Source organism: Salmo salar, chromosome 10, assembly GCF_965601325.2.
Source record: "Salmo salar chromosome 10, fSalSal1, whole genome shotgun sequence".
Classification (NCBI taxonomy): Eukaryota; Metazoa; Chordata; class Actinopteri; order Salmoniformes; family Salmonidae; genus Salmo; species Salmo salar.
In genome coordinates, this window is record NC_138300.1 from 44,857,501 (window position 1) to 44,880,000 (window position 22,500).

At 44.9% G+C, this 22,500-nt stretch overlaps 1 protein-coding gene across 1 annotated transcript in view; it reads right to left on the minus strand.

The window, feature by feature from the left end:
* Positions 1-22,500, minus strand: part of col24a1 (collagen type XXIV alpha 1) — a 199,944-nt gene that overhangs the window by 125,194 nt on the left and 52,250 nt on the right. The window contains exons 6-13 of the mRNA XM_014123375.3: positions 17,516-17,569; positions 16,394-16,447; positions 13,771-13,815; positions 12,831-12,884; positions 12,217-12,261; positions 7,487-7,540; positions 6,752-6,796; positions 5,863-5,916 (exon numbers count right to left, since the gene is read on the minus strand). Coding sequence (XP_013978850.3) covers positions 5,863-5,916; positions 6,752-6,796; positions 7,487-7,540; positions 12,217-12,261; positions 12,831-12,884; positions 13,771-13,815; positions 16,394-16,447; positions 17,516-17,569 — 405 coding nt within the window. The remainder of the gene's footprint in view (positions 1-5,862; positions 5,917-6,751; positions 6,797-7,486; positions 7,541-12,216; positions 12,262-12,830; positions 12,885-13,770; positions 13,816-16,393; positions 16,448-17,515; positions 17,570-22,500) is intronic.

Consider the following 22,500-nt stretch of genomic DNA (forward strand, 5'->3'; position numbering starts at 1 on the left):
ACACACACACACACACAAACACACACAAACACACACACACACACACACACACACACACACACACACACACACACACACACACACACACACACACACACACACACACACACACACACACACACACACACACACACACACACAGGATAATAAAGCTTTTCTCCAAATGACTATATCATGCAGGCTGGCACACCCAGATACAGCGAATCATACTACACAACTCTCTTCTTTACTGCTTGTAAGTCTACATTAAACAATGCTTTCACAGTACTTTTACAGTGGTTTTACAGTGTATTTACAGTGCTTTTACAGTGCTTTTTAAATCAATAAAAAGGCTCAGAAGAAACAGAAGAGAAGAAACAAAGTTGATAATCTGCAGCATACTTTTCCGGCTCAATAAAGATATCCTCTCTAACTCTGCCCAACACATCCCCACTAATCTTAATGGATTACATATCATCTCAACACACTGAGCTCTAAGACGTTACAGACCGCTGGGCCTGGGCTGAGCTCATCCATCCAGAGCTATACAGTACATTTACACGCACACTAATAATTCGATATTACAGTTTTTCTCAATTGTTTACACACTAAAACTGGCCCATGAGGCACAATGACCCAAACCTGTAACTCATTTAGCAGAACCATCCACCAAATCTGCAATACTACTGGCACATGTTTTGCTTTACACTCAGATTGCAATTCTATAATAAACATCTGGGAAAATACAACACACAATTATCTACCTTTGGTACAACCTTCACAACTAAAATATCTTGTGTGTAAATGAAAAACAACACTGTTCAACAAGCTAAGCTCAATTACCAATTGATCACTTTCAGTCTTCATATGTGCAAACACTAATTACGTAAAATGTTCACTTTGCAATCAGACCTTTGGTATGGATAAAAAGGCCACAGGTGAGTATTCCTGTGTTTTGAGAACAATGGAAGCAAACTTGGTAGAGGTAGAGGTATAGGTGGAGGTGGAGATGGAGGTATAGGTGGAGGTGGGGGTAGAGGTAGAGGTGGAGGTATAGTCACTTGGCTCTGTCATATCCTCACATGGTCTCTCCTATCATTGCTATGCAGACGACACACAATTAATCTTCTCCTTTCCCCCTTCTGATAACCAGGTGGCGAATCGCATCTCTGCATATCTGGCAGACATATCAGTGTGGATGACGGCTCACCACCTCAAGCTGAACCTCGGCAAGACGGAGCTGCTCTTCCTCCCAGGGAAGGACTGCCCTTTCCATGATCTCGCCATCACGGTGGACAACGCCATTGTGTCCTCCTCCCAGAGTGCTAAGAGCCTCGGCGTGACCCTGGACAACACCCTGTCGTTCTCCGCTAACATCAAGGCGGTGACCTGATCCTGTAGGTTCATGCTATACAACTTTGCAGAGTACGACCCTGCCTTACACAGGAAGCGGCACAGGTCCTAATCCAGGCACTTGTCATCTCCCGTCTGGATTTCTGCAACTCCCTGTTGGCGGGGCTCCCTGCCTGTGCCATTAAACCCCTACAACTCATCCAGAACGCCGCAGCCCGTCTGGTGTTCAACCTTCCCAAGTTCTCTCACGTCACCCCGCTCCTCCGCACACTCCACTGGCTTCCAGTTGAAGCTCGCATCTGCTACAAGACCATGGTGCTTGCCTACGGAGCTGTGAGGGGAACGGCACCTCCGTACCTTCAGGCTCTGATCAGGCCCTACACCCAAACAAGGGCATTGCGTTCATCCACCTCTGGCCTGCTGGCCCCCCTACCTCTGCGGAAGCACAGTTCCCACTCAGCCCAGTCAAAACTGTTCGCTGCTCTGGCACCCCAATGGTGGAACAAGCTCCCTCACGACGCCAGGACAGCGGAGTCAATCACCACCTTTCGTAGACACCTGAAACCCCACCTCTTTAAGGAATACCTGGGATAGGATAAAGTAATCCTTCTAATCCCTCCCCCCCCCAAAAAAAAGATATAGATGTACTATTGTAAAGTGGTTGTTCCACTGGATATCATAAGGTGAATGCACCAATTTGTAAGTCGCTCTGGATAAGAGCGTCTGCTAAATGACGTAAATGTAAATGTAGGTGGAGGTGGAGGTAGAGATGGAGGTAGAGGTGGAGGTGGAGGTATAGGTGGAGGTGGGGGTAGAGGTGGAGTTATAGGTAGAGGTGGGGTAGAGGTGGAGGTATAGGTGGGGGTAGAGGTGGAGGTAGAGGTGGAGGTATAGGTAGAGGTGGAGGTGGAGATGAGGTTGAGGTGGAGGTAGAGGTGGAGGTGGAGGTAGAGGTGGAGGTATAGGTAGAGGTGGAGGTGGAGATGAGGTTGAGGTGGAGGTAGAGATGGAGGTGGGGGTAGAGGTAGAGATGGAGGTGGGGGTAGAGGTAGAGATGGAGGTGGAGGTAGAGATGGAGGTGGGGTAGAGGTAGAGGTGGAGATAGAGATGGAGGTGGAGGTATAGGTGGGGGTAGAGATGGAGGTAGAGGTAGAGATGGAGGTATAGGTGGAGGTGGGGGTAGAGGTGGAGGAAGAGGTGGAGGTGGGGGTAGAGATGAGGTAGAGGTAGAGATGGGGTAGAGGTGGAGGTGGAGGTAGAGGTGGGGTAGAGGTGGAGGTAGAGGTGGAGGTATAGGTGGAGGTGGGGGTAGAAGTGGAGGTGGAGGTAGAGGTGGAGGCAGAGATGGAGGTAGAGGTGGAGGTGGAGGTATAGGTGGAGGTGGGGGTAGAGGTGGAGGTATAGGTAGAGGTGGGGGTAGAGGTGGAGGTATAGGTGGAGGTAGAGGTGAAGGTGGAGGTATAGGTGGAGGTAGAGGTGGAGGTAGAGGTGGAGGTATAGGTAGAGGTGGAGGTAGAGGTAGAGGTGGAGGTGGGGTAGAGGTAGAGGTAGAGGTGGGGGGAGAGGTAGAGGTGGAGGTGGGGTAGAGGTAAAGGTAGAGGTGGGGGTGGAGGTAGAGGTAGAGGTAGAGGTGGAGGTAGAGGTAGAGGTGGAGGTGGGGTAGAGGTAAAGGTAGAGGTGGGGGTGGAGGTAGAGGTAGAGGTAGAGGTGGAGGTGGGGGTAGAGGTAGAGGTGGAGATGGAGGTAGAGGTGGGGGTAGAGGTAGAGGTGGAGATGGAGGTGGAGATAGAGATGGAGGTAGAGCTGGAGGTGGAGGTAGAGGTGGGGGTAGAGGTAGAGGTGGAGGTAGAGATGGAGGTAGAGGTGGAGATGGAGGTAGAGATGAGGTAGAGGTAGAGATGGAGGTGGAGGTAGAGGGAGGTAGAGGTTGAGAGGTAGAGGTGGAGGTATAGGTAGAGGTGGTGGTAGAGGTAGAGATGAGGTAGAGGTGGAGGTAGAGGTGGAGGTAGATGTAGAGGTACTGGTGGAGGTAGAGGTGGGGGTAGAGGTAGAGGTGGAGATGGAGGTAGAGGTGGGGGTAGAGCTAGAGGTAGAGGTATAGGTAAAGGTGGAGGTAGAGGTGGAGGTATAGGTAGAGATATAGGTAGAGGTAGAGGTAGAGATATAGGTAGAGGTAGAGGTATAGGTAGAGGTGGTGGTAGAGGTAGAGGTAGAGGTAAAGGTAGAGGTGGAGGTATAGGTAGAGGTGGTGGTAGAGGTAGAGGTGGAGGTATAGGTGGAGGTGGTGGTAGAGGTGGAGGTATAGGTGGAGGTAGAGATGGGGGTAGAGGTGGAGGTGGAGTGGAGGTAGAGAGGGAGGTAGAGGTGGAGGTGGAGGCGGATGTGGAGGTGGAGGTAGGGGTAAAGATGGATGTGGAGGTGGGGGTAGGTAGAGGTGGATGTGGGGGTAGAGGTGGATGTGGAGGTGGGGGTAGAGATGGATGTGGAGGTGGGGGTAGGTAGAGGTGGAGGTTGGGGTAGAGGTGGATGTGGAGGTGGGGGTAGAGGTGGAGGTGGGGGTAGAGGTAGAGGTGGAGGTGGTGGGAGAGGTGGTGGAGGAAGACCAAGAACAAGGAGAGTAATCTCTGATGATATTCGGGTGACTGTGAAAATATCACCTGTGATGTTGATGAAAATCTGTGGCCAGACCAAAACAACAGAGATGACTGACTTTGTTTTCTCAATGGAATATTTTGTTCTTGACTTATGATTTAGATTTGACAGTTTCTTTATCTGTACAATTGATCTAACAAACAGTACAGTAGTAGAAATAGGAATATTTTTCTTCCTTTGCATATGCAAAATATATTTACTGTATGTTTGCATGTTTACTGTATGTGTGCTTATTGTTTGATGTATTGAGTCATGTTGAAATATAAAACATAAAAATGTTTTGCATTTGTGTTCATTTCTTGTTTGAGTACACACAAACAATATACATTTAACATTTTACATTTAAGTCATTTAGCAGACGCTCTTATCCAAAGTGGAACAACCACTTTACAATAGTGAATCTAAATCAAGTATAGGTTCTGATAGTAGTGTTTTGAATATGTCACTTTAGTGTTATCTCGGTTGTCACTTTTCTTTTTTCTTTTATTTCACCTTTATTTAACCAGGTAGGCCAGTTGAGAACAAGTTCTCATTTACAACTGTGACCTGGCCAAGATAAATTAAAGCAGTGTGACACAACAACACAGTTACACATGGAGTAAACAAGCGTACAGTCAATAACACAATAGAAAAATCTGTATTCAGTGTGTGCAAATGAAGTAAGCAGGTAAAGCAATAAATAGGCCAATAGTGGCGAAGTAATTACAATTTAGCAATTTACACTGTAGTAAAAGATGTGCAGATGAGGATGTGCAAGTAGAAATACTGGTGTGCAAAAGAGTAGAAAAACGAAAACAAATATGGGGATGAGGTAAGTAGTTGGTTGGATGGGCTATTTACAGATGGGCTAAGTTAGATCCATTTGATGTGTGTGTGTGTTTCATTTTGTGCTGGGAGTACATGATTTTGATTACTGTGTTTAATTTTGCAAGATGACTGTGGGGTTTGGGGAAATTGGCTAAATGTTTTGTGTTTTGTGTTTAGAGTTTTGAGTACCTGAGATGTAGTTTCAGAAAATGTGTGTTGACAATTGGGAAAAACGGATCTACTTGGCCAAGTATGGTATTAGTCATGTAAAAACCTTACTCTCCTTATCTTAATCTGCGTCAGGACATAATCGAAGTAAGTATACGCCAATTAAAACACCTGGCTTTCTGAGCAATCTTTCCAATTGTTAGGACATGTAAAGACTTAATCAGAGTTCCAGCAGTGTAGTTGATCTGTGCATGTTCTACCACCAGCAGCGCAAGCTTCCTTCTTTTGCCCAAGTGAAGTGAGTTTGGAAAAACTGAAAGTATAGAAATAATTTTCACATATGAACTTTATATGTCCGAACTCAGAATCAAATAGCGTTCCCAAAAATAACATGGTCACTGTGGTAGAATGTCTATTTTCATTGGTTATTTTCTGCATTTATCAAAGTCCCATCAGTAACCTGATTTCAGATGTGTCCACGTAAACAGGATTAAGGAAATAATTTGTCTTGCAAAGCATGTAAACGTTTAAATCGATCTATTATATTAATCTGACTAATCATATTATTGTGTGCGTGTAAGCATACTCAGTGACAGATCCAGAAGCATAGACAGTGCAGAGAGTGCTCTAATCTGAACCATACAGAGGTTGTATAAAGTCATCCCTAGCATTTCTGAGGCCAAATGACAACAACTACTCTGTCTACAGCAGGATACACATTACATTTCTCAGCCCAGCTCAGCCCAGCTCAGCTCAGCAAAGCTAATCTATCAAAAGACATAGGACGTCTAAAGCAGGGCTGCACTAAATACTTCCTGGAGGGTCTGAGTTTTTACTAGAGATTGAATAGAGTTCACAAACTTGGCAACAGGTTAAGAGGAGGAGGAGGGACGTAGATCTTACCTGGTCGCCATCAGGACCAGGAGGACCCCTTTCACCAACACCCCCAACAACTCCCTGGACACAAAACAAAAGTTATTCCTTACACAATTTTGGCAGTTCAGTTAGGAGTTATGGTACTCCTTTAGATATTCAGGCGCTCCTAGGTAATAATCTCTCTTTATTGTGGGCCTGTCAGGTGGAACAGTGTAAAGGATGCTGGCCCTCCCTGCCTGCCTACACAACGATCGTTATTGCATATTGTGTGATGTTCTGATGAGTCCTAACCCCCTGTTGCTAGGCTACCTGCTTCCCTATGTAAGGCCTTTGGTTACTCTCTCTGTATCTGAGACACTGTTTTCCTATGCCACCCTGACTGGCACTGAGAAAGAATCACTCAAATGCCGAACAAAATGCCAGGCTACGCATATACTCCTGTTGTTGGCATCCTGTCCAGAGGTTGTTTTTATTTCACGAGTATTCTTTTATTTTTGTCTGTGTGTGATTTTTACATTTTGTCATTGACTGTGTCGAGTGAATTTGCACATTAGCAGCTAACACTCACAGCATACAAATTATGTTGGGCTTCCTGTGTTGAGGGTAAAGTACTACTTCTTTAGGAGTACCTGATGTACATGTTTAGGGGTTGGGTAACCCTTCTTTCTCAGCGGTATTTCCCCCTCTCCTCACGCCTCCTCCTCTCCCTTCCCATCCCCTTCTCTGTTAGGAGCTGTAGTGATTCAACCCCCTCCAGTTACCCCCCAGCCTTCCACCATCTTGATAGCAAATGACTTTTTCCACAATTTGGACCACAGTTATTGACAGAGATGAATGTGGCATGTTCCCCTTTTACCTCTCCAGTAATATCTCTGGGTTCAAAGCTGTGTGCTGTGGGTGTAGTGGGATCCGTTACCTGTCTTCCTTTGGGACCGTTCTTCCCAACCGGACCGGGAATACCCTGGAAAAAAAAGAAAAGGGAAAATGTAACTTAACTCTCAGGTGTGGAAAAGTGACTGCCATTTACTGAGTAATTCATTTGAAAAGATTCTATCCTAAAGACCTCCCCCACAGAATAGATGAATGTATGTTCTTGATTGGACGTTACTGCCAGGCTAAGAGAGCAAGTTGAGTTATTAGGGGATCATAAACACTGTACTATGCTCCAAATACTTTTTATTTATTTCATGATGAAAGAGCATATTTTCCACTCATACAACAATGTGGAAAATGTAGTTATTAGACATTTTATTGTCGTTATGGAAGAACTCGCTGAGGAGAGATCAATGTAGTTGGATCAACTGCTTTGTAAGTATCAGCAAACATTTGTATCTATAAATAAGTTACAATTAACAAGGCCAACCACATATTTTCCTGTTGCTTCATAGCTCCAAAACAGATGAAATACAACAAAACAGATGAAATACAACATGAATTGCCTTTGGTTAGATCAGAGTTTTCCTATATTTATGACCCAAGAGGAGTATAACTGACATGATGAGTTAACCAGTAGTCTTGGTTATATCCTAGACCTAATCCAAATAGACAGCATAATGGATCATTCCTGACAGACACTTAATTAGGTGCACATATGAATCAAGGTTGCCTAGTTAAATAAAGGTTAACTAAAAAATAAAAAGGTGTTACTTACTCTCTCCCCTTCTAGCCCTGGTGGACCAGCTATACCAGGAGGACCAATGAAACCCTGAAACACAAACACACATTAGCTACAGGTGAACCCATTTGAACATCTGTAACACTTTACCTGGAGGTATACTGCAAAGTCATGAGCATGTAAGACCTCTTAATAAAGTCTTATAATCATATCTAACATCTAAGGAAGACATCATTTGGACAGATTGTACAAATGTAAAGTCTTGCCACCCAATCCCACTTCCCCAAAACACATGTAAATATTGGACTATAAATTGTGCCTTCCTGTATTATACTTATGCTAAAATGTTTATTATATTCTATTGAGGCATTTACTTTATGTTGGTATTCTGATCTTTTATTATTTCTTATTGTTGTTGCATTTTGGAGAAGGAATCTGTAAGCAAGCATGTTGTATCCCATACATATGACTAGTAAAACCTGAAACCTGAAGCTTGTCTTTACTTTGTCTATTGATGGATTAGGTCAGGGGGGCGTTACTGAACTGTAGCATAGCTGTACTGAACTGAACATTCATCAGTCACCCACAGACAGTGGAACTTTAACAGGAATGCTGTTGAACCTACAGTACAGCACACACAGAGATAAATCACCATATATTTGATGGCACAGTACTTACAGATGTAGGGCCTCAATTTGATCACCCTGTTGCCGGGGGAACTTTCGTGCAAGGTTTAAAAAGGCTTCTGAAATTTGGAATTTACACTATGAAATTTCAGAGTTGATTTTCCCTTACTAAAAATGTATCAACCCCTATAAAATGTATCTTAACTATATCCACATAAAAATTTACATTTCCAGTTTCTGCAGGATTATTTTTCTCGTGTAGCAAACTGGCTCAAATTAAGATCCTACATATGTATATGTACAGTACCAGTCAAAAGTTTGGACACACCTACTCATTCAAGGGTTTTTCTTTATTTTGACAATTTTCTACATTGTAGAATAATAATGACGACATCAAAACTTTGAAAGTAGCCACCCTTTGCCTTGATGACAGCTTTGCACACTCTTGGCCTTCTCTCAACGAGCTTCATGAGGTAGTCACCTGGAATGCATTTCAATTAACAGGTATGCCTGTTAATTTGTGGAATTTCTTTCCTTCTTAATGTGTTTGAGCCAATCAGTTGTGCTGTGACAAGGTAGGGGTGGTACACAGAAGATAGCCCAATTTGGTAAAAGACCAAGTCCATATTATGGCAAGAACAGCTCAAATAAGGAAAGAGAAACGACAGTCCATCATTACTTTAAGACATGAAGGTCAGTCAATCCGTAAAATGTCAAGAACTTTGTAAGTTTCTTCAAGTGCAGTCGCAAAAACCATCAAGCGCTATGATGAAACTGGCTCTCATGAGGACTGCCAGAGGAAAGGAAGACCCAAAGTTACCTCTGCTGCAGAGGATAAGTTCATTAGAGTTACCAGCCTCAGAAATTGCAGCCCAAATAAATGCTTCACAGAGTTCAAGTAACAGACACATGTCATGCTTCATGGTGGGAACTATGCATGTGGAGATCATCCGTTCACCTACTCTGCATCTCACAAAGAGACGGCAAAGTTGATGAAGACCTGTATTATCTGTTCAGAGGAGACTGCGTGAATCAGATTTTTGGTTCCAACAGCTGTTTCTTTGTGAGACGCAGCGTAGCTGAACGGATGATCTCCGCATGTGTAGTTCCCACCATGAAGCATGGAGGAGGAGATGTGATGGTGTGGGGGTGCTTTGCTGGTGACACTGTCAGTGATTTATTTAGAATTCAAGCCACACTTAATCAGTATGGCTACCACAGCATTCTGCAGTGATACGCCATCCCATCTGGTTTGTGCTTAGTGGGACAATCATTTGTTTTCAACAGGACCAAGATCCAACACACGTCCAGGTTGTGTAAGAGCTATTTGACCAATAAGGTGAGCGATGAAGTGCTGCATCAGATGACCTGGTCTCCACAATCACCCGACATTAACCCAATTGAGATGGTTTGGGATGAGTTGGACCGCAGAGTGAAGGAAAAGCAGCCAACAAGTGCTCAGCATATGTGGGAATTCCTTCAAGACTGTTGTAAAAGCATTCCAGGCAAAACTGGTTGAGAAAATGCCTAGAGTGTACAAAGCTGGCATCATAGCAAAGGGTGGCTACTTGAAGTATCTAAAATCTAATAATATATATATTTTGATTTGTTTAACACTTTTTTTGGTTACTACATGATTCCATATGTGTTATTTCATAGTTTTGATGTCGTCACTATTATTCTACAATGTAGAAAACAGTAAAAAACAAAGATAAACCCTTGAATGAGTAGGTGTGTCCAAACTTTTTGCTGGTACTGTATATAAACCCCAACATCTCTGATGGTACAGTACATACAGATAAACAGTTGTGACATCCTGCAGACTGTTGAAAACCTGAGCAGATGTATCTGAAGGCCATCAAACCGGTAGGGTCTCTGAACTCATTGAGCCCTGCGTTTCAGGTGAGTTAATGTACGTGGCTAGAGGAACCCTGTCGTGGTTCTAACCAGATCAAAGATCAGTGATGATGATATTCACCTATTCTAGTGATGGCATGTGCGCACATAAGTACACACACTCGCAAGTCCACAGAAATGTTAGCCTAAAGTCAATCATTCAGCCTAATGATACATTGTCTGACATCATGGACAGATTTGAAAGGGATAGATCTCCCTCTTTCGGCCTCTTCTTTCTCTCGTTCATCCATCTTTCTGCCAGGGGAGCTATTAACCCTGGTCTTATTGAGCTGAAACAGCTCTGTCTGTTTCATGGCTAGATCAGCAGGTGGACTGGTCACCCATGCTGCTCTGGAAAAAAAGTCCCATCTTTGCTGACAGACTAAGAGCTGATCTCCACCTCAGAGAAAGTACCAAGCAGCCATTTATCCATGCTCAGTAAGAAAAGTAACAAGCTGTTCATCTTTCAAACATTTATATTCTGTGACGATCGTCGTAAGATGGAGACCAAAGCGCAGCGTGGTAAGTGCTCATGATATTTCTTTATTTAACTCAGAACACTAAAACAAAACAATAAACAACGGAAAATGAACGTCACGTTCTGCAGGCTAACTGAGCTGTACAAAAACAAGATCCCACAACTGAAAGTGGGAAAAAGGGCTGCCTAAGTATGATTCCCAATCAGAGACAACGATAGACAGCTGCCTCTGATTGGAAACCATACTAGGCCAATAAAGAAAAAGACAACAGAAATATAACACACAGACTTCCCACCCCACACCCTGACCTAACAACATAGAGAAATAAAACGTCTCTCTCAGGTCAGGGTGTGACACATTCTTAATTATGAATCCCTCTTTGCTGACAGGCGAAGAGATGACCACCTCAAAGAGAGATCAGTCATGTCCACATCTCACTCAATATTAAACAGAATACTCATCTGGGGGTTGCAAATAATGCCTCGTCCCCATTACCTCACAAATCACCCCCAAAAAGAGAGTAGAAAAGGGAGGAACATTGTTATTCTCCCTAACTAACAACTAACAGGGAGTGGAGTGGACACATGAACAGGCAGACAGAGTCTAGTCCAGTGCGGGGGACAGGAGATTTCTATAATAAGAGCAGACAGCAGTCTGGAATAGTGGCGGACTGGCAGCTTATCTGCTATGTTTTGGTTTCTTCCTAACTAGAATCACATGTTCCTTCAGTCAGCAATAATACACCATGTACAGGAGACGACTAAATATCTCTCCCCCTCTCTCTCTGATCTTTCTCTTCCTTCATATTTTCTTTCCATTCTTTCTGTCATTCTTTCTCTTTCATCTCCTCCTCTCTCTCTCTCTCGCTCTCTCTCTCTCTTTCATCTCCTCCTCTCTCTCTCTTTCATCTCCCTCTCTCTCTCTCTCTGTCTCTCTCTCTTTCATCTCCTCCTCTCTCTCTCTCTGTCTCTCTCTTTCATCTACTCCTCTCTCTCTCTCTCTCTCTCTCTCTCTCTCTCTCTCTCCACATTCTTCAGCCATGGCAATCTGCCAGAGATGTCCTGTATTTTTCTTAATAGGCTGATGTCATTCTGTCTCTGATGTGAACATATCATGTAGGCATAACACAAAGGACAACCTGTGAGGGATACCCCTTACACTTCCCATACTTTAACAGAGCAAACCAAGTTTTTCCTTTTTATTCCTCCACCTCTTCATACCCTCCTCCAAATCATTATGTCTATGCTCCACCCTCTCTCTCTTCTCTCCCTCACCCTCTCTCTCATCTCTTCCCTCCTCTATTCCCTCCCTCTGTTCTCGAGCAGAGAGAGAGCATGCCTGTGCTTCCTCCTGAAGAAAGAAATGGGCAGCTCTCGCAACAGAGCAGACGATATACTGAGCAAACACAGATCCCAGACCTGTCCCAGCAGCGGGAGCCAGCACCTTGTTAACATAACACAGGCCCTGGATCAGCTCAAGCTGCAGGCCTGACACTGTCTAATCCCTTCAGGAAATTAAGTATTCCCTCTAACAGAGCTGAGCACAGCAGAGGGAAGAGGGGAGAGGGGAGAGGGGAGAGGGGAGAGGGAAGAGGGAAGAGGGGAGAGGGGAGAGGGGAGAGGGAAGAGGGGAGAGGGGAGAGGGAAGTGGGGAGAGGGGAGAGGGAAGAGGGAAGAGGGAGAGGGGAGAGGGGAGAGGGGAGAGTGAAGAGGGGAGAGGGAAGTGGGGAGAGGGGAGAGGGCAGGAAGTAGGGAGCTGTACTTACACGTACACCTTTAGGACCTGGGTTACCTTCTGGCCCAGCCAAACCCTGCAACAAAGGAGAGCAGCATGAGAAGAGGGCATTGTCACACAAAACAGTGTAGAGAGAGACTGTCTGTTATACAGGACAATTCCCAGGATATTTCCACACATAAAACACATAAATTGGTACGTTTTACACAGATAGGGAATGAATAGTTTGATTGGATAGACTGATTGTCTTAGAAGTAAAAATAGACTAAGGAAACATGCTGGTCATAGCTTACTCTCAGCTACATTATAGATCCTTGTTAACATTTCTGAGCATGAACTTTTAGTTCAAACATTCACTGTCTTACAGATACAAAACCTGTCTTCTATATAATCTTCAATTAATAAAAGGGGGAAATCAAAATTATTCAAGCTATTTTGCTAAATACTTCAAGCGAAAAGAGCATTAGTCAATTGTTGTTTCACTAGTCTAATTAAAAGATTGGGAATGTGTCACTACTGTAGTTTGGGGAGAGACAGGTGAACATGATATGCATTTCAGCCATATGATAGTGCACAGTTAGAATTCTGGGTAATGTGGCCAAACCAAGAGGATGGATGGAGGAATCTGGAGGGTATTCACTGCACCTGCCTGCCAGGGTAACCTGCAGCCCCAGTTACTCCTGGGAGTCCTGGTATGCCCTGCGGAAAAAGAGAGAAAGAGAGAGAGCGAGAGAGAGAAAGAGAGATAGAGAGAGAGAAAGAGAGAGAGAGAAAGGGAGAGAGAGAAAACGAGTGAGAGAAAGAGAGAGAAAGAGAGAGAGAGCAGTATGTAAGAAGAGAAACATTGGCCCTTGCCAACGCTGCCAGCTCAGGAATAAAACAGGCACTGTTCACCCTCACCCTCACCCGCCACTCCACTGCACTCTTACCCTCTATCCTCCAGCCGCCCTGTCTACTGACTCTGTGTACCCCTCTCCACACCCATCCCCCTCCCCTCCTCTGTGCTTCCAGGCTCCTGCCTCTGGTACTGTAACATAGTGGGCAGAGACCCAGAAAGACTGTGTGTATAGACAGACTGTAGCAGAACTAACTCACTTCTCTTCTCTTCTCTTCTCTTCTCTTCTCTTCTCTTCTCTTCTCTTCTCTTCTCTTCTCTTCTCTTCTCTTCTATTCTCTCTCTCTAACTCCTCCCCTTCCTGTTCCAGCCTGAACCCTGACCAATCACCTCAGGCCACATAGTGGCACCTGGTGCTGAAGTCATCGCAGCACCTCACCAGATTTCAGTGTGCTGCCTGAGAGCACTCTGTTGGGATATTATGTGTCGACAGGGGACACATTTCTTCTTCACAGAGAAGGAAGGGACCTGACTATACATCTAATGAACTGTCTGTGCCTCTCTCTATGTGTGTGTGTGTGTGTGTGTGTGGATGTATGTGGATGTGTGTGGGTGTGCGTTTGTCATACTCTAGCCCCAAAGTTGGCCATACTGAGATCAGTGACCTGGCCTGTTCCTAACACTAAAAGGAACAGGTTTAAGACATGTGGGTGACGACCCCCAATGACCCAATGAACGCTAACGACTCACCTGTTCCCCTGGCTGTCCTGATGGCCCTGGATAGCCCTTAGGACCCTGCAGGTAGAGACACAACACATTCATGACGACCAGAGACAAAGAGGACTGAAAAGACAAAGTAACCTGCTCTACATTAGGTATCCAGTATAGGTACCCTGACTGACTGAGTCATACAGACTGATATCTGAACACTTAAGATCTGCGTCAGTAAAGAGAGAGCAAGAGAGAGAGAGGGGGTGGGGGTGGGTAAAGAGAGTGACTAAATCAACCTGTGATGATTTAGTCTGTAGGAGGCAGCATACATAGCCAAGTAGCCAAAGGTCAGTCTGTGTGCATTTCAGCCATACAATCATTCAGAGACAGGACGCCCTGTGTTGTCTAAGGATTCTGGAACATTCCAGAGCTTCCTTCCTCCTTCCCAGCACCCAGCAGTCTGATGCCACCCTAGCGGTTAAAGGTCATGGTCTGGTGCCACCCCAGAGGTCAAGGGTCAAAGGGTGTGGAGATTTACTTGTGACCTGGTCTGGGCATGGCAAGGCTTTTTCTGCTCCGGGTCAGCAGGCGTGTGTGAACCCCTCTAAAACACTTAGGAGAGGTGAAGGTCGAGAGTCATTCGTCCTCCGAAACGCGACCCTGCCAAGCTGTACTGCTCCTTGACACCCTGCTAACTTAACACGGAAGCCAGCCGCAACAATGTGTCAGAGGAAACACCGTACAAATGGCAACCGCAGTCAGCTTGCAGGTGTCCGGCCCGCCACAAGGAGTCGCTAGAGCGCAATGGGACAAGGACATCCCGGCCGGCCAAACCTTCCCCTATCTCTGACGACGCTGGGCAAATTGTGCACCGCCTTATGGGTCTCCTGGTCGTGGCCAGCTGTGACACAGCCCGGGATTAAACCCGGATCTGTAGTGACGCCTCAAGCTCTGCGATGCAGTGCCTTAGACCGCTGCGCCACTCGGCAGGCCCTTTATCACAAATCTGAGTAGTTACTTGGGGGGCAAGGTGATATGTAGATCAGTGATTCTGAGTCCAGTAAGGTGAATCTACAAATAGCTCATATTTGTTTGGGACAGGAGAGCGAAACATTTTTTACAGGCCTGCGTTCCACGTAGCTCCTTTCTTCTCCTCCACAGTTTCCTAGGTTGTGACATGGTAACCTTAAGACTCAATAAAAAGCCCACTCGGAGGTAAAGGGCTACGGCCGAAGTCAGTCATTTCCTCTGAAAATACCTTCCCGGGGCACAGTTGATGGGCTGGGTATTAGGTTCAGCTAATGCAAACATTTGTCTGTCTCCTCCTGGGAGGCAAAGGTAAAGTCCAACCTCAGACAGATATGTGGAGAGTAGAACTAGGTTCCAATACTATTTGAAATATTTTAAATAGTTTTTGCGTTTGCTGCCTGGTGTTTTCTATTGATTTCATGCAACAGGCAAGCTCAATCAAGCACAGCTAAAGTATTTGAAATGATAGTATTTGAACCCAGGTCTGAGGGATAGACAGAGTAAGACTAGCGGCAGTAACAGTACAGTAGCAGTCCACAGCCAGCTACAGTATGTGGAGATCGATAAACGCTCTTAACTCTGAGACTAAACTGAAGACATTTGAGAGAGCTTTGCTGTGTGTACTGATGTATGAACTGAATTGGTTCCTTCCCTGCTTCCTCCTTCTCCTCATGTCATTTGCTCTTTTGAAGAGGCATCAGATAGTGTGCCTGTCTTCGGGGCCATAAACTCCCTCAGACTGCCTTTCCTCTTAAAGATGACCCTTGGCCCCGGTGGTTCTCAGGTTCTGGCGGTGGAGCTCGGCTACAGACAGGTCTCGCGGCGACGCCACCTCCCCATGCTGCCCGTGTGTGTGTATCTGTGAATGTGTGTGTGTCCAGCCCGATGGCACGAGAGCAAGGTGGGCGGGGGGGGGGGGGGGTAAGACAAGGAGCCCCCCGGCCCCTGTCTGAGAGACAGCCGTTCTCTGTGGCTGGGTAACATTATCCTGATTCCTGACCACAGCCAGGGACCGCTGGAAGCCTTTGCTTAAGGTGTGGGTAACACTTAGGAGGCTTATACAGTGGGAAAATCATGTGTGAGGTGAGCAGAAATGCCTCAGATTCAGAACAGAAGCTCACGCAGTTAACTCAAACTGATAATCGGATAATCTCTTTGGATCAGGACCGTTCTCATTATTAATGTCTTAAAGAGCCATTGGCACGCTAGTTGCTTAGATCATTTGTTTCAGGCACAGCTAGAGGTTAAAGGCCCAGTGTATTAAAAATTCATATTGTAAAACAGCTGATGAAACTAACCCTATAAAAGTGTAAAAAAAATGTATTTGATCAGCGGTATTTACTAATCAGCAGGTTTGAATGGGCGGGAGTTTCGCCTTTCCATGGTGACATCACCATGCAGTAAATTGGTTAATAGACCAATAACAAAAAAAGTTCCAAACCTTTCTGCCAATAACAGATATTTTTCAGTTTTCCCCTCCCCACTCAGACCCCTTCCAGACTGTCCTAGCAAAAATTTTGCATTTGAAATATTTTTTTCTTCTAAAAAGCTACTTTTGCCCATTTTAATGCACAGTAAAGTACTTACTTTTTTTGCATAACGGTGTTATAACCGTTAACCATTGAACTCTTACCATTGGACCTGCAAACCCGCCCGGACCTGGAACACCTTGTGGACCTCTGTCGCCCTGGAAACAGAGGGAGGAAACCATGACAGCAACATTAGTTAGATCCCTCCTTCTTCGACCACAGTAGAAGAAAAGGTTCTTAGCAAGTCTCTTTTCATATGACAATATTCGCCAAGTAAAGACATTTAAACTATTAAGAAATATCAGATAAGGGTAAGAAGAGACTGAACAGGGAGCTGCAGCAGGCAAACATGCAAAGCAAAGGATGAGGATGAATAGAGTGCAGGTCAACAGAAACAGCACTGACTGATAATACGTAGCTGTGCCAAAGCATTACAGCGAGACACTAAGATGTCAGAAGAGAAATATCGGAGTAGTACAGGATATGATTACAGATAAAGAGAATGATACAAGGAAGTTAGCATGAACTAAGAGAGAAAGAGACAGAGAGTGAGAGAGAGAGAAAGAAGGGGCATGGAGAGAACGTTGCGAGACAGGTATAGAGAGAAGAAAGGAAGATAGGTGAAGAGAACAAGAGAGAGGAGAGAGGGAGAGGGAAGCGAGAGAGAGATAGGCGAGAGAGAACAAGAGAACAAGAGAGAGGAGAGAGGGAGAGGGGAAGAGAAAGAGCTAGGAGAGAGAGAAGACGAGAACAACAGAAGGAGATGTAGGGAGGGAGATAAAAACACATGGTGAGAAGAGAGAGAGAGAGAGGGTCACAGAGACGTCAGAGGTGGAATGAAAAAGACCAGTGATAGACAAGAGGGAGGAAGGAGGGAGAGTCAGGGAGGGAATGGATGTTGATAAAAGTGAAGTTAAAAGATATGGGGTCAGAGAAGAGGGTGAGTATCCATTCTTAAAGGGGCGCATAGGGAGAGGCACTGTAGAGTATCCCTGGGAAGAGATGGAGATGGAGCGCATGAGAAGAAAAGCAGACAGAGCACCAATAACGAGGGATTGAGGGACGGTAAGACATTCAGAGAGGGAGAGCGAGAGAAAGAGAGAGACAAGAGAGAGAGACAGGGAGAGAGAGAGAGAGAGAGAGAGAGAGAGAGAGAGAGAGAGAGAGAGAGAGAGAGGAAGAGAGGAAGGGAGAGAAGGGGGAGACTACGCCAGATGATTCTTTACCTTGTCTCCTGGCGGGGCCTGACCTGGGGACAGTCCTGGATTGCCCTTGGAGCCCTGACAGTGACACACAGAAGGTCAGCACTTATTTATAGCAGGCAGCACCCTTCACTACATACAGGGGGGTCAAAGTTAAAATGTCATCTATGCTGCTCCATTCTGTGGCAAAGTTCACAACCCGATTCCCATACTCTAAATCTCTTTAAAAGAGAAGGAGGTCCAGCAGTGTTTTGCAATAAGAACAAAGTGACAGTGGAAACCACACAGGCTGATTCACAAAGGGTGAGGTTCCCAAACAAACTCCAGTCCTCAATGAGGGGAATGTGGATAAGCTTCTTTACAGACACCTCGTCTCATCTCTTTTCTGACTGACTGATCTGTGCTGTTCATCAATGACTTAAGTTTGTCATCGCTTTCTGTAAGGTATCTTACAGCCAATGAGATCTGACTGAGATATTGACAACTGCGATTGGTTAGGATGGGTCCTAGGCCTCTCTTTCAGCCCATACCCAACTCTCTGAATAGATGTGGATTGAGTTACATAGCCACCTCAGAGCTGAGGAAATACAGACAGTGGAAATGCATATATAGTAACAAAGGGACAAAATGATACAAAAGCATGACTGCATTTTGGACATACTTTCCCCTTTATAAACATAATGTCAGACAGAGTTCAAGTTTATTCTATGCTTTACCCTCTGTGAAAGTTAAATGTTTCCACAGGCCATTGATTACTCTTACATCTAAACATGAAATTACATACAATCCACATTTTCAGGGACTGAGAAAAATATAAAGGCAGTGTTTCATTTTCTGTCTTGACAGAGGTGTGTGTTTAGACTGGCTGACTGACTGACACGTCAGATAGCTTCACTACAATCAATACCTGTCCATCACTACTGATGACCTGTTTTATTTTACCACACAATAACCATAACTGCTTAAATTCTGCCATTAAAATATTTATACAAATAGTAAAACAAAATGAAAAAAATAAATATAAGATGACCTGCTCTCAACAGATATTTCTCTCTGGGCAGAGTGCTAAGTCTACCGTGACATTTGGGGGTGCCTCTTTGGGTGCACGCGCTTGTCATTTAATGGTAAAAATATATTAAATTTCCATTGTGTCATGAACACAACCAGATGTTTTCATCTGATTGTCAAACAAACCACTTCAAAAAGTAGGCTACCTGCAGCGGCGTACGTTCGTCCACTACAAAATAATTCCAGCATCCAAACAGTGCACTGTGCACGCGCCATTTGAAGAATGGAAAGAGACATCTGTTACACAAACCAGAAGTGTAATAACATTCAGTATTCATGGAAGCCATGCTTCCCAAAAAATGGATAAATTATGTTTCATAATTTTCCTTTAATTCACAAGTGGCTGGGTCTATCACAGCAGAGAAGCATCCCAGCGAGCAAAACAGCGCCCCTCTGTCTCAGTATGTGTAGCCCATTTATCTGATGCTTCTTGGTCAAAAAGAGTATTACATAAGGGGCACTATTTCGCTCGCTCTGATGTTTTCTCCGGCGAGATTGATGCGTCTTGCTGTCGGCGTGCGTCTCGGTCAAATTAGCAATATTTATAGACCCCCCTCAAAGTTAGACTTTTGTTGCCTTTAGAAGAGCTCATGTCTCATTCAGGAGAGCTTAACTCCACCCTGGTTCCCCAGTAGTTCACACTCTCTGGGGGTTTGGAGCATAGCATTTCACTTGTTTTGACTGACGGCCATTCAAGCATTCAGCTGCAAAGTGCAGGGAGGGGTGTTTGTGTATTTGTGTGTTTGTGTGTGTGTGTGTGTGTGCGTGTGCGTGTGCGTGTGCGTGTGTGTGTGTGCGTGTGTGCGTGTGTGTGTGTGTGTGTGTGTGTGTGTGTGTGTGTGTGTGAAAGCCCCAAGTCCTTCTCTCCTTTATTTGAAGAAGGTCAACAGGGCATGGTGTTCATTTAAAGCCTCTTTCAGGTCCCACTAGCCCATCGTCATAACAACCGTCAACTGAAGCTTTTCAGCTTTCAGTACATCAACCAGGCACGTCAGACACACACAGGTCTGGTTCTTATTTATATTCTCATCCCTCTGTTTCTTCCCTTCTTCCCTCAGACCTCACATTTCACAAACAGAGACAAAGAGTTCCTCTCTATCCGCCCCCTGCCTCTAGCACAGAGTGGGGGTTTGGGGTCTGAGGATGAGTCAGTCATGACTCATTGATGGATCATGTGTGTGTGTGTGTGTGTGTCGGGTCACTGCGGTGGGTGTTTGTGTATGTGTGTGTCTCTGTGGTGTTAGCTCCAGCGATTTAGGATGCAAAGTGTTTCAAAAGCATCAACTGGGAAACCTCAAGATGCCTTGCTGCTGTCCCATTGCATCTACACCAGGCTCAAAGGTCATACCAGAACACATCCATCAATGTCCGAGATCTCCTTCTGAGAAACCAGAGAGGAAAACAGGACACTTCTCTCTGAACGTGTGCAGTCAGGAAGATTTAGATAAAGTATGCTTCTCTCTCCAACCATGCTGAAACAACAACTGAAACCAGCACTTATCCACTTAAAGACAAGCAATTTTCACATTGAAATTATACAGTACAATTACAATGGAATTGACAAGGGGTAGCACGAGGAAATGGTATAATACACTGAGTGTACAAAACTTTAAGAACACCTTCCTAATATTGAGTTGCACCCCCTTTGCCCAGAGAACAGCCTCAATTCGTTGGGGTGTGGACTCTACAAGGTGTTGAAAGCATTCTACAGGGATGCTAACCCATGTTGACACCAATGCTTTCCACAGTTCTGTCAAGTTGACTGGATGTCCTTTGGGTGGTGGACCATTCTTGATACACATGGGAAACTGTTGAGTGTGAAAAACCCAGCAGCATTGCAGTTCTTGACACACTAAAAACGGTGCGCCTGGCACCTACTACCATAGCCCGTTCAAAGGCACTTACATTTTTTGTCTTGCCCATTTACCCTCTGAATGACACACATACACAATCCATGTCTCAAATGTCCCACAGTTAAAAAAATCCTTCTTTAACCTGTTTCCTCTCCTTCATCTACACTGATTGAAGTGGATTTAAACAAGTGACATCAATAAGGGATCATAGCTTTCACCTGGATTCACCTGGTCAGTCTATGTCATGGAAAGAGCCGGTGTTCTTAATGTTTTGTACACTCAGTGTATATGCATCCTTTGTTTATCGTCCCACATTGAAGGGGTTGGGTTTGAAATTGAAGCTTTGCCATCAACTACAGGGGAATCTGGTACCAACCAACTTTCACCACAGACAAGGTTAGGTTAACGACTTGGCCACAGCCATCACACCACTGCTGTCTGCACAACGCAGCCAACATCCCTCTCAGAGAGATGGCTGGGTCTGAACCAGTTAGAAAAACCCACCAGACCAGAACAGGGCTCTGTGTGTCTGAGGCTGAGCAGTCAAATAATGCCTGATTTACAAGTGGAGCTACTTCCTCCTCTAAGGTGTTGGCGACAGATAACCTCGTAGTTAGAGCGTTGGGCCAGTGACCGAAAGGTTGATGATTCGAATACCTGAGCCAATGATGTGAAAATCTGTCAATGTGAGCAATTCATTTAACCCTAATTTTCTCCTGTGGTGCTGTACTACTACGTCTGACCCATTAAAACAACCTATTTCACTGCACCTCAACGATGGAAAGCCAGAGAGAGAAGTTGTGTAGATCCCATCCAGTCAGGTCTTAGTCCTAGGTTTACATTAGCAGAGCAGCAAGGTGATATGGTTTAGTAAAACCCTCTCAACTAGACATACCGAGGGGGCGTTGTTGGTGCTCATGGGTGCTATGCTGTTTGGAGGGAACTCCAAGTGTTGGAACTCGGAACACCTCTGAAGCGAGGGTCACGGGTTCAAATGCCAGGTGGTCCACGGTTGCTAAGCGCTCCAGCTATTTGGATGGTTTATATGACGACTGGTGATTCAGAACAGAAAGGTGACGAGCCCAGCCTACTCTACCGCAACAGAGGAAAAGACACACAAGGAAGATGAGCCACATTGGAAAGAGGGACTTTATTTAAGAGGTACGCAGGCGAGAGAGAGAGAGAGAGAGAGAGAGAAAAAGAGAGGGAGAGAGAGTTTTCTCCAGGCTACCCTTACCACCTAGGAGAATACTCAGGATAGATGAACATCAGACAAAGGTATCGTTAGGTTTGTGGTTGCTTCGCTTCAGGCATTTCTTCTCTCTCTCTCTCTCTCTCTCTCCCTCTCTCTCTCTCTCTCTCTCTCACTCTCTCTCTCTCATATGTGTTTCACTGTCTCTGTCTTTCACTCTCGTTTCCGTCTCTCTTGTTTCTCTTTCTCTCTCATTTCTGTCTCTCTCTCGCTCTCGTGTGTGTGTCACTGTCTTTCTGTCTCTCTCTCTCTTTCTCTCTCATTTATGTCTCTCTCTCTCTCTCTCTCGTGTGTGTGTCACTGTCTTTCTGTCTCTCTCTTTCTCTCTGTGTGTGCATCTCTCTGTTTTTCTCTAGTTTCCTGCGTCTGTGTTGTTGTTCTTTAGCGGGGCCCTTCCCTCTTAAAACCTGGTCTAATGTACGCTAATGAGGGGTAAACTTCAAACCCCGAACACACAATCACAGAGCTCGAAATAAATGCCTATCATCATCACTTTTATTGCAAAACAAATTATTACTGGAGCGATATGAAATAGGCCAACTAGATGAGGAGGCTCCAGTATAATCACGTACAGTATGTTTCAGTCAGAACACATGGGCCATATGATCTGATCTGGTGGGCCCCAATGTTGACGTTTCTATTGAAACTGCTTTAAGATCTCCCTTTCATAATACTCTCCCTCTGAATCACAACAATTACTTTATTTATGACTATATTCAGGAAATAGCTTTTCTGAGAAGAAGAGCATTCGCTACGGTTTTGGAGCACTTTGAATTATTTTATATTTTTTTTAATTTCACCTTTATTTAACCAGGTAGGCAAGTTGAGAACAAGTT